Raw genomic sequence first — 17,918 nt, forward strand, 5'->3', positions numbered from 1 at the left:
ATATTTCACTTAGGGATCTCCAAGTACAAGACAAAGGATTCTGGCTAGTAACCAAAGACTAATTATTGGAAAGAAACAGGAAATTTACAGAACCCAAAGGTGGGGAAACTTATAATGGAAATCAGCAGTATGGTGGGCTTGTCTAGAATCTGACTTCCTTATTCTGGGGCAATACCCAACAGGCACGGTATGAGTTGCCTCAACCTTCAGCTACAGAAGCCAAGGGAGGCAGGGGGGATCTTCCTTCTTCTCCCCCAGCTCCTGGTAATTAGTGGGCAGGTATGTGATGTGGGCTTGCCTCCCCACCCTCCCAATGGAGATTTTGAATCTGGAGAGAGTAGAACAAACAAAGGGACAATTAGGAATAATTCCAGGGCAGCTAAGGATAGGGGTGGCCTGATGGTATAGCAACACTACTAAAATAGGACTTTCATGCTTCCGAATTCTTAACCCTCCAGGACAGCCTTGGTCAGTGCCCATGTTTCAAATCTGGCCCTCCATATTCTCCAACAGATTCTTATTCTTACTGAAGAAAGGAACAGTCGGTACTGGAACCTACAACCAGAACTCTAAATGATACAAAAACATCTAAGACATCTCCAGGAGCTTGGAAGCAAAAATCTCAGGAGCCATATCAAGGCAGAAGTATCTGGTCAGGGAGCAACAGCTGAGATGCGTGACTGCCAACCTTTTTTTTTTTTTTTTTTTTCTGGCATTTTATCACTCTCTCAGGAGTCAAAGTCTCAGACAAGGGCATCTGGTGAGCAGAGCTTGGGCCCCCTTCTACCTGGGTTAGGATGGTAAGAGGAGGGACATGCCCCAACAGCAACTAAACAGAAGGCAAGCAATGGACTTGACCTCTCCTAACTAAACCCCCCACACTAGGGAGAAGTCATGCCCTCAGAGCATCCAGATATTGTCACCCAACTATGATGAGACAGCTCAGAACCAGCTGACCCCAGCAGGACCACCGAGCCTCTAGGCACAGTGGGCTCTGAAGCCAGAGGCCCCTATGTTTAAATCCCAGCTCTGCCCCTGCCTACCCAGCTGTGGGCTGGAGACAAAGGATGGAGACAAAGAACTATCTCGAGGGTGGAGGATTAAGTAAACACTGTGAAACTACGTAGAACAGTGCCTAGAATATAAAAGAACTATACAGTGTCTAAATAAAAGCTTGAGAAAGCAGCTCTGTAGAAACAGTCAGGCAATGCATTATGTATAAGATGACCGAAAAAAATGTGAAGATAATTTTGTACTCATAAAATTATGGGATATTAATACAAAAGGACAGAAAAAATGTATAGCTCTTAAGATTTAAAAATGACTAAAGTTAAAAACAGAAGAGCAATAGTATTCAGAGAGTCTCACAAAAATATAGAAGAATCGGGATCAAGATTAAAAAAATCGATCCAGGAGCTAAACATAAAAACAACAGAAGTTCTGGGGGTGGGCGAGGAATGGAGGTTTTGTTTTTTTTTTTGGACATACATGTTTAAATTTTATCAGCGTATAGAGCACATAGTTTATAGATAATAATAAAATATACAATATTCTTTAATGAGAATCCTATATAGTCAATTGATTCTCACAGAATGTCTCATCGGTTTTTGCCAAACTTTTTGATCTGTAGGCAGCTATTAATGTAAATAACAAGTATAATTTTGACAAGAATCTTAGCTAATATTTCTATTGGTGTTAACAATAGGAAAGTGAGAAACAAAGATAGGTGTTGGAACATCACTCATTCAACAGTGACTTGAGTGACTTGGATAAATATGACAACAGTTTAATTTTGTTATTTTGGTGGAGTTGACACACAATGTTACATTAGTTTCAGATGTACAACACAGGGACTCAACAAGTGCTCACAAGTGTAGCTACCATATGTAACCACACAACAGTATTGCAATACCACTGACTATGTTCCTTATGCTATACCTTTTACGCCTGTGATTTATTCATTCCATAACTGAAAGCCTGTTATTCACACACCCCTTCATCCATTCTGACCGTTCCCCCACGACCCAACCCCCTCTGGCAACCGTCAGTTTATTCTCTGTGTTTACAGGTCTTATTCTGCTTTTTGTTTGTCTGTTTATTGATTTGGGTTTTTTATTTTTAGATCTCACATATTGTATAATATTTTTTAAAAAGTTTTAAACTCCCAGGGCACCTGCGTGGCTCAGTCAGTTAAACGTCTGCCTTCAGCTCAGGTCATGATCCCAGGGTCCTGGGATCGAGCCCGGCATCGGGCTCCCTGCTCGGCGGGTAACCTGCTTCTCCCTTTCCCTCTGCCCCTTCCCCCTGCTCGCTCGCTCTCTCTCTCTCAAATAAATAAAATCTTTAAAAAAAAAAGTTTTAAACTCCCAACAGAGTACCCGCCAGGTGTAACAAATGAAAAATGCTTAGTCACACTGTGAAGATTGTGAACATCAAGGATAAAAAGAAGATCCTAAAAACCTCTGAAAACACAAAACAGGTATAAAAATAAGAATAGCATCGAGTAACATGATACGTGATCACGCAACAGGTGCATGGGAAGGTGCTCAACATCACTAACCATCAGGGAAACACAAATCAAAACCACCCTGAGATGCCACCCCATGCCCTGTCAGAACACCTGTTACCAAAATAACAAGAGAAAGCAAACGCTGGATATGATCTAGAGAAAAAGGAGCTCTCATGCACTGCTGGTGGGAATATAAATTGCTCTGCGCTAATGGAAAACAGTGTGCAGGTTCCTCAAAAGATTAAAAATAGAGCTATCCTATGATCAGCAATTCCACTTCTGGGTAGAACATCCAAAGCAAATGAAAACAGGATCTCGAAGAAGAGCTATCTGCACTCCCACGTTCACTGCAGCATTATTCACCACAGCCAAGACATGGAAACAAACTAAATTTTCAGTGACAGATGAGTGGATAAAGAAAATGTGGTATGTGTATACAGTACAATATATTATATATACAGTACAATATATTTATCCATAGAAAAGAAGGAAAGTCTGCCACTTACAACAACATGGATGGCCCTGGAGGGCATTATGTTAAGTGAAACAAGTCAGACAGAAAAAGACAAATACTGTAGGATCTCCCTCGTATGTGGAAATTTTATACTGAACTTACAGATACGGAGAGTGGACTCGCCAGGGGCAGGGGGTCAGGTGTAAGATAAATAAGCCCTGGGGACATAATGTAGGGTATGGTGACTACAGTTTACAATATTATATTGTATATTTGGAAGTCACTAAGGGATTACTCTCTTAAAAGTGTTTATCAGAAGAAAAAAATGTATAACTACGTGAAGTGATGGATGTTAACTAAACTGTTGTGATAAGCACTTACTACATATAGATAAATAAGTCACGTTGTTTATCTAAAGTGAAGACAACGGTATACGTCAATTATAGCTTCATAAAAGTGGGGAAAAAAAATAAACCTCAGCAAACGTAAAAGAACTGAAATCACAGAGAGTGGATTCTCTGACCAAATGGACTCAAACTAGAAATTGAAAGAGAACCTATCAGGAGAATCTCCATGGATTTGGAAACTAAGACACACGTTTCTAAATAACTCAGGGGTCAGGGAGGAAGTCTCAAGAGAAATCCAAAGTACACTGAACTGAATGAAAATGAAAATACCACATACCAAAATTTCTGGGACATGGCAAATGCTGAGAGGGAAATTTATAGCACAAAATGTATAATTAGAAAAGAAGAAAAGTCTCAAATCAATAATCTAAGCTTCCACCTCAAGAACCTACAAAAATAAGAGCAAATTACATCCCAAGCAAGCAGAAGGAAGGAAACACTAGAGATCAGAAATCAGTGCAACTGGAAAGAGGAAAACAACAGAGGGAAAAAAAATCAGTGAAACAAAAAGCTAGTTCTTGAAGAGACTGATAATACAAAACTCCCAAAAAAGAAATCTTCAGGCCCAACTGGTTTCACTTGAGAGTTCTACCGAATATTTAAAGAAGAATGAATACCAATTCTACACAAGAAAAGGAAATAAAAGGCATATGGATCGGAAAAGAAAAAAACTGTCCCTATTTGCAGATAACATGACTGTTTATATAGAAAATCCCAAGGAATCTGACAAAAACTCCTAGAACTAGCAAACGAGTTCATCAAAGTCACAAGATACAAGATCTACACACAAAATCAACCGTACTTTCTTACACTTGCAAGGAACACATGAACATCAAAGTCAAAAGTCCAATACCACTTACAATCATTCAAAAGATAAAAAGAATTAGGTAAAATCTAAAAAAGCATGTTCAGGGCTTTTAGGCTGAAAACTACACAACACAGATAAATCAAATAATGTCTAAGTAAATCATGTTCACGATTCAAAGAGTCAACATAGTAAAAATGCCGATTCTCTCCAAACTGATATATACGTTGGACACAAGTCCTGTCAAAGTCCTAGCGAGATTTTTTTTTTGTACATACAGACAAGATTATCCTAAAATTCTACAATTATTCTCAAATTATATGGAAAGGCAAAGGAGCTATAACAGCGAAACAATCTGGGATTTAAAAAAAAAAGAATACTGGAAGAATTAGTCTACCTAATTTCAAGAATTACTATATAGCCATAATAATCAAGACTGTTGCCCTAGGGAGACAGGAGAAAGCGCACAGAGAATCCAGGAGTCTCCACAAACATGCCCACCCGACCTCTGATAAGATACAAAAGCAATTCAATGAAGGAAACAACCATTTAACAAATGACACTGAAATGCATATTCATAAGAGAAAAGAAGACCCCTGACCTAAGTCTCATGCATTATTCAAAAATTAACTCAAAAATCGATCACCAGCTTCAATGTAAAATAGAAAACTTTTAGAAAACACGGAAGAAACTCTTGGAGACCTAGGGCCAGGCAAAGAGTTGGTAGACTTGATACCAAAAGCATGATTCATAAGAGAATATACATGACTTCATAAAAAGTTTTCATTGTTTTTTTTGTTTTGCGAAAAACCCTATTAAAAGGACAAAAAGACAAGCCACAGACTAGAAGAAAGTATTTGCAAACCACATATCTAGCGAAGAACTATTGTCTAGAATATATAAAGAGTCCTCAAATGCAACAGTAAAAAACAAACAATGCAATTAGAATATAAGCCAAAAGACAGGAGACATTTCACAGACGAGGATATACAGATGGCAAATAAGCACATGAAAAGATGTGCATCATTAGCCATTAGAGAAATGCAAATTAAAACCAAAAGGGCTGGGGCTCCTGGGTGGCTCAGTGGTTAAGCGTCTGCCTTCGGCTCAGGTCATGATCCCAGGGTCCTGGAATCGAGCCCCACAGGGAAGCCTGCTTCTCCCTCTCCCACTCCCCCTGCTTGTGTTCCCTCTCTCGCTGTCTCTCTCTCTGTCAAATAAATAAATAAAATCTTTAAAAAAAAACAACACAACGGCTAAAATAAAAAATAATGACAACACCAAATGCTGTCAGGGATGCAGAGAAATCACTCTCTGGATCACTCATACACTGGAGAAGGTAAAATAGTCCAGCCACTTTGAAAACAGTTTGGCAGTTTCTTAAAAATAAAACAAAACAAAACTAGGTATACATTTCAACAACTGCACTCCCAAGAATTTATCCCAGAGAAATGAAAACTGCACAAACAGAAAAAAAAAGAAAAAAATCTGTATGCAAGAGTGTATCTATAGCAGCTTTAGTCACCATAGCCCCAAACTGGAAACAACCTAGATGCCTTCCCACGGCTACGATGTTAGCTGGGGTGCATCCACACCATGGAACACTACGTAGCAATGAAAAGGAACAAACTAGCAATACGCCCAATAACCTGGAGGAATCTGGAGAGAGCTATGCCAAGTGAAAGAAGCCAATCCCAAAAGGTTACACATACTGTGTGATTCCATGTAGCACATTCTCGAAATGACAAAACTATAAAGAGGGAGAACAGATTATTAGGGGTTAAGAAGAAGGGAGGAAAGCTGATGTGGCTATAAAAGGTCGAGGTGAGGGGTCTCCGTGGTGATGAGATGTCCTATATCTTTTTTTTTTTTTAAGATTTTATTTATTTGACAGAGAGAGACGCAGCGAGAGAGGGAACACAGCAGGGGGAGTGGGAGAGGGAGAAGCAGGCTTCCCGCCGAGCAGGGAGCCCGATGCGGGGGCTCGATCTCAGGACCCCGGGATCATGGCCTGAGCCGAAGGCAGACACTTAACGACTGAGCCACCCAGGCGCCCCGAGATGTCCTGTGTCTTGACCAAATCAATGTCAATATCCCACTGTGGTGCTGACTACTACAGTTATCACTGGGGAAAACTAGGCAAAGGGTTCCCAGGATCTTTGTATTATTTTCTTACAATTACACACGAATCTACAATTAATCTCAAAATTTAAAGTTAAATTTCATTAAAAACAAAATACAAGAAAGTAACTGCTGTGGAAGTCAGGACCGTAGTTACTTTGGGAGGGAAAGAGGGCAGCTGTAATTGGTCCTGGGTGACTGGCAACGTTCCACTCCTGTCTTGGTGGTAGTTAGGAGGGCGTCTACTTCATATAATTCACCTATATGCACATAGAGCTGTTCTGTGTCCACCCAGGAGTTAGCAAATGTGGGGCAAGTGTTCCTAGCCAATCCGCAATCCACATGTAGCATCAGCAAGGAAGAAGCATCTGTCTTCAGCAAGGAAGGTTCTGTTGGTGACCGCAGCCTAAAGAGCCCATCCTGACTGATACACAGTGGGAGAGTGAGTACCAAGGTAAAAGTTGTCTGGACTCCAAAACCTAGGGATGAATTACCAACACTGACCCAGCAACAAGCCAGTGTACCCTCGGGGAGGGGTAGGAGGGGCCGTTTGATGAGGTTAAAAGGCAAAGACTCAGGGACGCCTGGCTGGCTCAGTCTGTTAAGCATCCGACTCTTGATCTCAGACCAGGTCCTGAGCTCAGGGTCTTGAGTCCAAGTCCCACACTGGACTCCACATTGGACGTGGAGCCTACTTTAAAAAAAGAAAAAAAAAGAAAGCGGCGGCAAAGACTCAGACCAATTTCCTGCATTATACCCCAAGGCCCACACCTACTACAGACTCAGCGGTCTCTTCCATGGAGCCCCCTTGCAGTTTCAAGGGGACAGAAAAATAACCGAATATTCGTATCATGGACTGAATTGTACCCCCACCCAAATTCATACGTCCGAATCTTCATTCCCAGGACACCTGAGAATGTGAATGAATGTATGTGGAGCTAGGCCCTTGAAAGCGGTAGTTAAGGCTACATGTCACAGGGTGAGCCCTAATCCTATAGGATGGGCGTGCTTACGAACGAGGACAGACCGCAGGGATGCGTGCCCAGTGGGGAGGCCACCCGCCGACAGGACAAGAAGAGGAGATGGCGGCCGCCTGCAAGCCAAGGGGAGAGGCCTCGGGACAAACCAACCCTGCCCACAGCTTCATCTTGGACTCCCAGCCTCCAGAACTGAGAAAACAAATGAGTCAAGCCCCCCAAGTGTGTGGTACTTCACCACAGCCACTCGGACTACGACAATCCAGAAGAGAAGTCGTCCCTAAAACGTCCGATGATGACGCACCGCTAACAACAGGACCAGTGAGCTTCCTCAGTGCCTCCCAGCCCCCGAGGGCTCACTACAGGACAGACGCCAGCCGGCACCTTCCACGGCCTTCTCTCACTCCCCAGCACCCGCCCCCCCACACACACACACACCTGGCCGTGAGGGATTGCACACAGGGGGCTATTTGTGCAAGGCCACACGGGCACAGCCAGGGCCGCCCAGAGCCCAGCCCCTCACCACTCTGCGGCCTGTCCTCGCTGGGCCTCCCCCAGCAGGACGGGGAGGTGGCTCAGGGGCAGGCCGCGGTGCACGACCGAACAGGGATAAAGATGAACGGGAAGACTGGAAGGAGCATGGAGGACTTCTGAGAACGCAGCCTGAGTGAGAACATGACTGGGGGTTCCCGTGGCAGCGGTCCCGCCAGCAGGGAACCCCTCTCGCGGCTCTGTGTGGTCTCCCTGCCCCGTGGGGGATGGGCAGCCACATAACAGCCCCCTTCCTCCCTGCGTCTGGAGTCAGAGTGGGCTAGCGTGCCCCCCCTGCCCAGCAGCCAGACTTCACATGGAGCCGACCAAGCAGACGGGTTCCAGAAGAGCCCCACCTGGCGTGGGGGCCACGCAGCTCGCTCTGACAAGCCTCAAGGGGGCCCACAGCTGTAGAAACCCCTGCTTGCCCAAGAAGGATGGCATCTGGCAACATCCTACCAGCCACTGACAAAACTGGTCCACTTGTTTGCCCCACTGTCAAGGAGTTTTTCACAACAGATGGCAAGAAAGACAAGATGGTTTAAAAAACAAAACTCCTAGGCATCAAGCAAAAGTCAGAGCCACAACCCCAAAATGCAGGCAGGCGTCAAAAGCCACTTGAGCACTCTTGAGAGTCCTCAGGGCCCCACTTGACATTGGTGGCCTTCAATTACAGCCCTGAGCTATAATTTAGAGCAGGAGGGGCCCCCGCCCCAGCTGCTGGGCTGAGGGCCAGGGCTGGTTGACAAGCTCAGAGAGCACAGCTGGACCTGGGCAGGACGTCCCAGAAGGGCACAGCCGAGGGGCTTAGCCCTCTGACTAGGGTCGCCAGATCTGGCAAGTAAAAATACAGTATTCTCAGTTGCATTTTCATTTCAGACCCACAACAAACCATTTTTTAGTGCAAGTATGTCCCATGCAATACTTGGTACATATTTATACTTACCAAAAAAAAAAAAAAAAAAAAAATCAGTCCTTGTTTATCTGAAATTCAAATGTGGGGGGGTCTTGGGGGCGCCTGGGTGGCTTAGTCGTTAAAAGTGTCTGGCTTCGGCTCGGGTCATGATCCCAGGGTCCTGGGATCGAGCCCCACGTTGGGCTCCCTGTTCTGCGGGAAGCCTGCTTCTCCCTCTCCCACTCCCCCCTGCTTGTGTTCCCTCTCTCGCTGTCTGTCAAATAAATAAATAAAATCTTAAAAAAAAAAATGTGCACAGTCTTACCTGGCAACCCTACCTCTATAGTGGTGAGACTTAAATAAAAGCCACCTGGGTGACTCAGTTGGGTGTCTACTCTTGATTTCAGCTCAGGTCATGATCTCAGGGTCCTGGGATTGAGCCCCGCATCAGGCTCTGTGCTCAGTGGGGAGCTTGCTTGAGATTCTCTCTCTCCTTCTCCCTCTGCCCCTCCCCCCAACTCACTCTCTCTCTCTATCTCTAAACTAAATAAATACATTTTTTGAAAAGGGTTATAAAATAAAAGTCACCTTATTTCCCCTCTGGCCATGAAAACGGTCTGCATAGAGAGACTCCTACGCAGAGCAGGCCATGGCTGAAAATGGGGCCAAACGTTCCACCCGGGTCAGAAGCCTCGAACCAGCCAATCTCACACAGCTGCATTCGATCCCCCCTCATTGAGGCCTTCTCTGAGGTCACATTCCCCCCACGATGTCTTTCAATGCATCCCACAGTGAATCCTGAAGACCTACTGGGTGCTGGGGGCAATAGCCAACCAAGGAATAGATAGATGAGGTCTGTCTGCTCCCAAGGGGCTGACACTCTAGAGAAGTCGAGAAACTAGAAAATCTCAGGTAGTGAATCAAATCAACAAGGCCAAATGACAAGTGACAGGGAGGCCACATTAGACTGAGTGGTCAGGGAAGGATGCTGAGGGGACAACACTTAAGCAGAGAGCCATGTGACTTGTGGGTAGAAACTCACCGCAGGCAGAGGGACCAGTCTGTGCAAAGGCCCTGTGGCAAAAGACAGAAGCAAAAATACAATTGGTATGGCTGGGTCAGAGACAGCAAGGAGGAAGACAGCCGTGTGTAAGGTGAGGCTGGGGCCAGTGGGGCTTCTAAACCCGACAAAGGAGTTGGGTTTTATCCTAAGTGCACAGGGAATCATCAGAGGACTTTTACAGTGACATAATCGATTCAGAGATGTGCACACAGTCCTGAGAAACACACAGCATCACCGGCTGCCAAGACCAGGGCTAGGAAGACACAAATGAGGCAGCTTTAGGGGGCAAAATCCTAGGGCACCCACACTCTGAGCTTCGTGCAAGTGCGGCCTCTCAATGGCCCCCTTCCCCTTCCCAAGGCCCTGCGTGGAAGTCAGCTGACTGGAAGTCCAAGATAGGAAGTGACCTTCCCCTGCCTCACCCTACCAGCAAACGTGCTCCTCACCTGACCCGCTGCGGGAGCGGGAGGGCAGATCAGAAGTGAGAATCTTCCTTTAGGCTCCATCCCTGGGGCAAAAGCCACTTCCCATTGGACTAGATGCTCCATGCCCCACGGGCCAGCCTCTTGTAAAGAAGGGACAGACCCTGGGCCAGGAGGCCCTCTTGGAGCAGGCGTCTCCTCCAGCTGAGCCATGGCAAGGCAAGGCTGGTGGGGCAGTCTGAGGCTTCCAGTCTCCTGGCCTGGAGAACTTGCGCCCTCAGAGGCCTGGCGGGTCAGGAGCTGGACACCCCACCGCAGAGCCCGCCTTCAGCTCACACCTGGGCGGGGGGGCGGATGCCAAGCCACCCACTTCAGGGCAGGGCGCCCGGGGACCTGCTCCACCCACCCCCCCGCCAAGCAGCTCCGTAACCTCCAGGCTCCTTTTGACCTCCATCAGCATTAACGAGGAGCAGCCGGCTCACCCCCGGGGCCAAGGGAGGACCCCACTTGCTCCCACCAAGGTGCCCAGGACGGTGGCCCAGCCTCCCCGGCGCCAACCTTGTGTCTGGAAAGCGGTGCGCACAGTTGTCCCCTCATCCTCGGGGGAGACCGACCCTATAGAGACTGCGCGCTTCCCCACAGGGACAGACAAGGATAAAGCTCGGGTTATTAAGACAGAAAGCTTACGTTATAGATCAGGCACAGTGAGGGATTAACAACAATTAATAACAACTAATGTAAAACAACTATAACAACATACTGTCGGAAACGTGGTGTGAGCGCGCTCCTGCTCTCTCCCGGGCCACCTGCGGGCACTGCGCTCACCCTGCCCCTGCTGACGGGCACGGTGACATGCCCACGTGACCCGGCGACGGGAGGCGCGTGACGTAGGCGTGACGCAGCGTCAGGCTGCTCCTGACCTGGCACACGACGTCAGAAGGAGGAGGACCCGCTCCTGGTGGCGGTTGCCCGGGCAACCGGAACATGGCCAGCCCTGGAGTCGGCGCCACCGCGCCCTAACCCGCCCCGGGTGGCGGGGGCGGGGGGCGGGGGGGGAACGGAGGGCGCTCGCCGTGCACTGCCCCGCCCCCAGCGCCGCGCTCCCCCGGCTCTCCACGGGGCACCCCAGCCGGTTTAAGGACCCGCCCCGCACCTGGCGTGTGTGCGTCTCTGGAGCCTGCTCCCCAGTCTGGGTGGTGACCCAGCGCCAGGCACAGCTTGACGCTCAGAACAGGCACCGGAGACCTGGTTAATGCAAAGCCCTGGGGCGCCCCTGATTCAGTGGTGGCCTGAGGCCTGTTTGCAGACACGCTACGGCCTTGGCGGGCGTTAAAGTTAGTGGCCCACCCCCTCCCCCAGGGCTTCTGATGCAGCAGATTAGGGGGCGGGGCGGGGAGGGTGGAGGCCAAGGATCTCTCCTTTTAACAATCAGCCAGGTGATCCCGGGGCGGGTAAGTCAACTTTAAGCAAACACGTGGTAGCCAGGATACGGGAAGGTGGGTGATCATCCCCTTGTACAAACAAGGAACCAAGCTGAGACCAGTGGGCGCCCAAGCAAGGTCACCCAGCCAATAGGGAGCAGAACTGGGACTGAACCATAGTTTTAAATACATGCTTCTCATAATGGCCAGGCATCTGGGGTGGAGCAGAAGTCCAGCAGCCAACTGCTCTGTTCTGGGCAGCTGGGGACTGACGGGTGTTGTAATGTTTCCACCTGCAGGTGGCTGGAGAGCTGGAGCAACCAGCAGCAGAGGCAGCAGCGAGAGGCAAGAAGGAAATACAGAACTTTGGGCCCAAAAGGGCTGAGTCCAGTTCCTGGCCTCCATCGGCCAGACGTGTGGGGCCCCAAATTGCTTAAGGTGCCTGAGCCTGTTTCTTCATCTGTGAAGTGGCTGAGGTACCTGTCCTGCTGGGATGCCGTGATAGGAGAAGGGATTGTGCGGGGCGGATCTGGCACATGGCAGTTCCCCGTAAATGGTCCCTGGGAGGACAGCCCAGGGCTTGAAGTCACTGCCGCTGAGGTAGGGTTGCCAGGTAAGATCCAGCGTAACTGTTACAGCTGAATTCCGGATACACGATGAGTGATTCCTGTTAAGTGGAAGTATGTCCCGAATATTGCACAAATATATGCATACAATGGGATATTAGGCCACAGAAAGGAATGAAGCGCCGATAGCTACTGCAGCCTGAGTACACCTCGAAAACATACACAGTGAAAGCAGCCGGTCGTAAACGAGCACATACTGTATGACTCCATTTGTGTGAAATGTCTAGGAAGGGTGAACCTACGGGGAGAGAGAACAGGCTTGTGGCTGCCTAGGGCAATGGAGGGGAGAAACCGGGAGTGGTTGCTAATGGGTACGGGATTTCTTTTGGGGGTGACTGAAGATGTTCTAAAATTGAATGCAGTGATGGTTGCACAACTCTGAATACACAAAAACAAACAAAAAACCACTGATTTGTGCCCTTACTTACATGAGTTAACTGTACGGTATGTGAATGCAATCTCAATAAAGCTATGTATTGACAAGCACAGAGGCCTGTCTAGCCTTAGTGAAATGGCTTAGCTTACTGGCTGGCAGGTGGGAGAGTGATTTGAAGGCAGAGTAACCTTGCTTACCAGGCAGGATATCTCCACAGTGAGCTTCCTCGAAACCTCTCGTTGCTCTCATTGCCAGAATGGGGCCTTCGGGGGCCACCTCAACCCACCCCCTCCCCACAGAAATCACCAAAATGGACACAAAACACAGAAACCAAAATGATCACTCCCAGGCTTGTTCCTTACAATCGCGCTTCACACACTTTTATTGTTAATTTTCTTCACATGGCAGATACAGAACCGTTCTCTTCAGTGATCCACACCCACGCCCGAAAACTACCACTGACCAGGAAACACCAGTCTTTAGAAGACCACCCCTGTCTTCATGATCGGGACCCTCACAGCCCTTTCCGCTAGTCTGAGAGGTTCGAAGGCTGACCGGCACGTTTGCACATGCAAAGATGAGTGTCCCCCAGCCCCCCACAACATTTTCTGGAATTCACCATCAGTTGAAGGCGACTTTCGAAGTTTTGGATTCATGAGCCTTCCTTGCTGCTGAAAAGGGGAACCCTCAAGAACTGAGAGGCTGGGGTACAGTTCATGAGTGTCGACGTTTATGGGACAGAATTGTATCGTCAGGATAAGGAACAGCCACAGCTTTTCATGCTTGTGAGGGTTGATTTTAGGAGTGGGCAAAAGGATGTCAAGCTTATGGAAATTGAAAACAAACGATGGTTCGGAGCTGGGTGGCAAGTGGAAAACTGTGAACGGAGGCCAGCGATCGGCACTGTTCTGCCCATATGAGGGTCTCGTGAGACCTTCCTCCCAGACCATCATCAGACCCTACACTGCAGCCAGTCGACTGATTAATTAAATAACACAAGTTATAAAACTTTAAAAAGGGGGCATTTACAGTCAGGGACATAAATACGTGCTTTTAAAAGTGTCTACGTACATATTTACAGAGTTGCAAGATCAACCATAGTAGCCCTGAAAAAAAAAAAGTCCCTTTTTGTGTGTGACCACTCACGTCCTTCCAATTGCTCTCCTTCCACTGTGGGTTCGATACATCGCGACTGAAAACAGAGCTGAGAAAACAGCGCCAGAGTGGTCTCAGACATCCGTGTCTGGGGTCTGCCCCAAAGGCACAAAACCCAAGACCCTCACTGAACTGGGTCCAAACTCCTAGCTCAGCTCACCCGTTTCTCCGAGACGTGGACTGCTCCTGCGCAAAGCAGGAGCCGGCTCCGTCATTCCCTGGTAGGCGACTGGTGGCCTCTGGAAATCTCTTCTTCTCCCCCCTGTGCTTCTTAATCCTCCAGCTTATTTTTCATTTCCCAATTTCTGATTCCCTTTTCAGCTACTCTGAGGAGGTCAGCCGCTAAAGGTGTTGATGGTCCCACCAAGGGAGGCAAAAGCAGCACCGGGGAGACCTCCCCCTCCCCCCCCATGCCGTCCCATCCCCCGCCTCTCCCAAGGGAGGAACCGGATCTGCAAATGGGGACGGGGACTTTCTCCCGCCAAATGGACCGACTAGAATGTTAAATCTGGAAAACGACTCAGCTAGCAGCTCAAGCAAAGAGGGGAGGTTTTCGAGGTGCGCAGGCCAAGGGGGTCGATCCGCGAGGCTCCGACGCGTCCACACGCCGCTGATTCCCAGACATGGCGGGAGGCTAGGGCAGGTGGGGTGGTTCGAAGGGAAACTCGGCCTCCTCCTGACGGCCTTGCTTGGGCAGGACTGAAGCCGGCCCCTGAGCCAGACCACAGTCCCCGCCATGGCAAAAGACAACTCGAGAAGCAAAAAGCAGGATCAAGGAGCTCTTGAAAAATTGCATAGTAGGAGAGGCCCCACCCCAGCAGGAAGGCTGAGCTGCAGAACACGGTCCCGGGGGCTGCACCCAAGTGTCGTCCATGGTGTGGAATCAGCTGCCTTCCTGCCTCCCTGGGGTTTGGGACCCTCGTCTGAAGACCACACGCACACGCGCACGCACACGCACACACGCTCCCTTTCTCTCGCAGGCTCATAAAAGTGGAATAGGTCGGTACTCCCTGCAGGGCAGAAGGCCAGTCCCTTTGGCTTCACTGATTCCAGGTCACTTCAGGTGCTGAGGAGAAAAAGAAAAGAAAAATGGTAACAGTGGCCACATACTCAGTGCGTACCCTGGGCTGTTGAAGCATTACCTCACTTAATTTTTCCAATTAAAGGATTGACTGGGGACGCCTGGGTGGCTCAGCCGTTAAGCGTCAGCCGTCGGCTCAGGTCATGATCCCAGGGTCCTGGGATCGAGCCCCGCATCGGGCTCCCTGCTCAGCAGGGAGCCTACTTCTCCCTCTCCTTCTGCCTGCTGCTCCCCCTGCTTGTGCTCTCCCTCTCTCTCTCTCTCTCTCTCACACACAAATAAAATCTTAAAAAATATCTATATAAATGAAAGATTGACTGTAGTACACCATACATACAGAGGAAAGCACAGCTTGATGAACGTTCACAGTGAACACACCTGCATGACCCCTTCACCCCTAGCCCAGGCTCCCTTCTAGGACCGCTGCTAACCCTCACCCCCCAGAATAAACACACTGACCTCTATCACCATAGATTGATTTTGTCCATTTTTAACTTAAGTAAATTGTGTCTGGCTCCTTCCGCACGACACCTTTGTGATTCATCCCTCCTAAGCCTGTGCGTGCAGTTGCGTCCACCTCCTTGCTATGGGAGTCTACTGGAGGATCGTGCCACCTTCATCTGGCTGGTCCACTGCCAAGGACAAGTGGGCAGTTTCCAATTTGGGGCCACCATGAGTCATGCTGACAGGACACGCTTCTCTATGTCTGGAGGACACGTATGGTGCACATGTGTGCATAGTTATGCCGGGCAGAAGTGCTCGGTGGTAGGGTGTGCACATATAACATGCGAACTCTCCCATGTGTGGGTTCTGGTGTGCATGTGCACGCATTCCGGCCGAGTGTCTCCCTAGCGGTGTAACTGCTGCGTCCGGGGGATGCGTATGTTCAGCTTCAACCAATCCTGCCAAAGACTTTGCCATAGTTAACTACGCTACCACCTGATTTCATTGTAATGCTTCCGACGGCCCTCATGGCAGGTGACACAGATCCCCAGATCCCCATTTGCATGGAAAAGAGAGAGGCTCGAAAGGACAAGTGACTTTTACAAGATCAGGCTGATGACAAGTGGCAGCCATGGGACTTGAACCTAGGTCAAGCCCACTTCAGAGCCTGTGAGTGCTTTCTGTTATGGGGCAACGGCTTCGCCTGCATGCCTCCTCCACAGAAACCCCACCCACAGTACTTGACACAGAGCCAGGCACCGGAGTCAGGACCTAATAACATTTGCTGCACCGGGTTGAAGTTGAGCATGGCATCGTGCTGGGCCACGTTCAGGCGCTCTGTTCTCTCACCCCATGGACCTGGTCATCATTACTGTAACTGCCACTCCTGCCGCTAACCCCTACTATTATTACTACACCACTACTGTGATGATTTACAGCAGGCTTACGGCATACCAGGCACTTTCCTAAGGGCTTTTCATATACTAACCTGTGCCGTGCTTATGGTATAACCCACAAGACAGGCATTACTAGTAACCCATTTCACAGACAGACAAATTGAAACACAGAGACGTGAAGTACCTACCAGGATTATTGGAGCCAGGATTCACCTCCAGAAAATGCGCACTTAACCACTACGCTAGGTCCATTCCAACCCACCCGCCCCCCCCGCCGAAATCTCTTGATGGGGCACAGTATACGAGGGTGCCTTCAAGAGAGGGGGCCTCCCTTCCCAGTGGAGGCCTGCATGTGCCCTGAACGAGCCGGGGGAGACAGAAGCCAGCCGTGCAGTGGCCTGCGTTCCCTCAGCCTGGTGTGGCTGGGGTGTGTCACCTGTGGGTCATCGAGTGGGATCCCCAAAAGGAAGGCAGCTTGTCAATCCCTAGCCCGGAGGCAGCCCTCCAGGGTGGGGACCCCAGCAGCAGGGGCTGTGGGCTGGACCACCGGGGCTGGAGCCAGGCAGAGGCTGTCAGAGGGGGGTTCTCTTATCACCCCACTCACCCTGCTCCTGGGACCCCAGGAGGGGGCCAGTTTTGGGAAGCCTGCCCCAAGGGCAGAGGCAGCCGAGGGGAAGACCACGAAGGTGGCCAGATGAGTGAGAGATGCCAGTCCCTTCCCTGGACAGCCCCCTCAAAGACCCCGGGGCCCAAGCGTGCTGGCCTCTTGCAATGGAGACAGAGGCACCGAGGACGTGCAGGGGCAGTTTCTAACAGGACCAGACGGGGTGGCATGTTTCATGCCGAAAGGTGAACAGAAAGCCCTGGGCTTTGTCCACGACATCCATAAAGCCAGAGAAGGGAGGCACACCAGGAGTCAGCGGCGGAGAAGAGGCTAGTTCCTCGCTGGGTTCAGACTGTCGGTAAACCAGCCAGAGCCTCTAAGCCGGCAAGCGCAGCAGGGAAGGTGCAGTCCTGGGGCCTGGGCGCTCCGACGACAGCACTCTTTCCTCAGAACAGACCCCATACGCACAGACAGTTTTGCACACGATTTCGGGGGGGGGGGGGCAGCACAGACCCCTTAGAGCCCACCATCCATTCTGGGAGTCAGACGCCTCAAGTTCTGCCTCCAGTTCGGCCGCTTGCCCCTGTGTCTCAGTTTCCCTCCCTGTAAAATGGGGATTTTGATGCATACATCCTTCCCATGCTAAAATCCTTTGTCACAGCACTTAAAAAACCATTCTGTAAACATGTGCAATGCTGCTATGGACTGAACTGCCCCCCACCAATTCATATATGGAAGCCCTCACCCCCAGTGTGACAGGATTTGGAGAGGGGGGGCCTTTGGAAGGTGATTAGGTTTAGATGAGGGTGGGGCCCCCATGATGGGTTTAGTGACCTCACAAGAGACACCAGAGCCTCCTCTCTTCATTACTGAGGACACAGCAAGAAGGTGGCCCCCGTAAGGCGGGAAGAGGGTCCTCACCAGAACCCAGCCATGCAGGCACCCTGACCTCAGATGCTCAGATGCCCAGCCTCCAGAACCGTGAGAAATAAATGTCTAAGCCCCAGAGTCCGTGGTATTCTGTTATGCAGCCCGAGCTAAGACAAACAGTATAAGTAAGGTGTGGTTTTTTTAAATCACTTTATATATATATATATATATATATAATTACATTGGGCCTCTATTCATCTG

At 49.3% G+C, this 17,918-nt stretch overlaps 1 protein-coding gene across 5 annotated transcripts in view; it reads right to left on the reverse strand.

Moving 5' to 3' along the window:
* Positions 1 to 12,958: 12,958 nt before the first annotated feature.
* PRDM2 (PR/SET domain 2) overlaps positions 12,959 to 17,918 on the reverse strand; it is a 119,311-nt gene continuing 114,351 nt past the window's right edge. For all 5 annotated transcript variants that reach the window (XM_028108449.2, XM_028108447.2, XM_028108440.2 and 2 more), the window contains one exon: positions 12,959 to 14,828. In XM_028108449.2, the coding sequence (XP_027964250.1) occupies positions 14,803 to 14,828 (26 nt within the window). In that variant the 3' untranslated portion in view covers positions 12,959 to 14,802. The remainder of the gene's footprint in view (positions 14,829 to 17,918) is intronic.

This window comes from Eumetopias jubatus, unplaced genomic scaffold, assembly GCF_037043125.1.
Source record: "Eumetopias jubatus isolate StellerSeaLion01/CBP00866 unplaced genomic scaffold, mEumJub1_p1.0 scaffold_4, whole genome shotgun sequence".
NCBI classification, from domain to species: domain Eukaryota; kingdom Metazoa; phylum Chordata; class Mammalia; order Carnivora; family Otariidae; genus Eumetopias; species Eumetopias jubatus.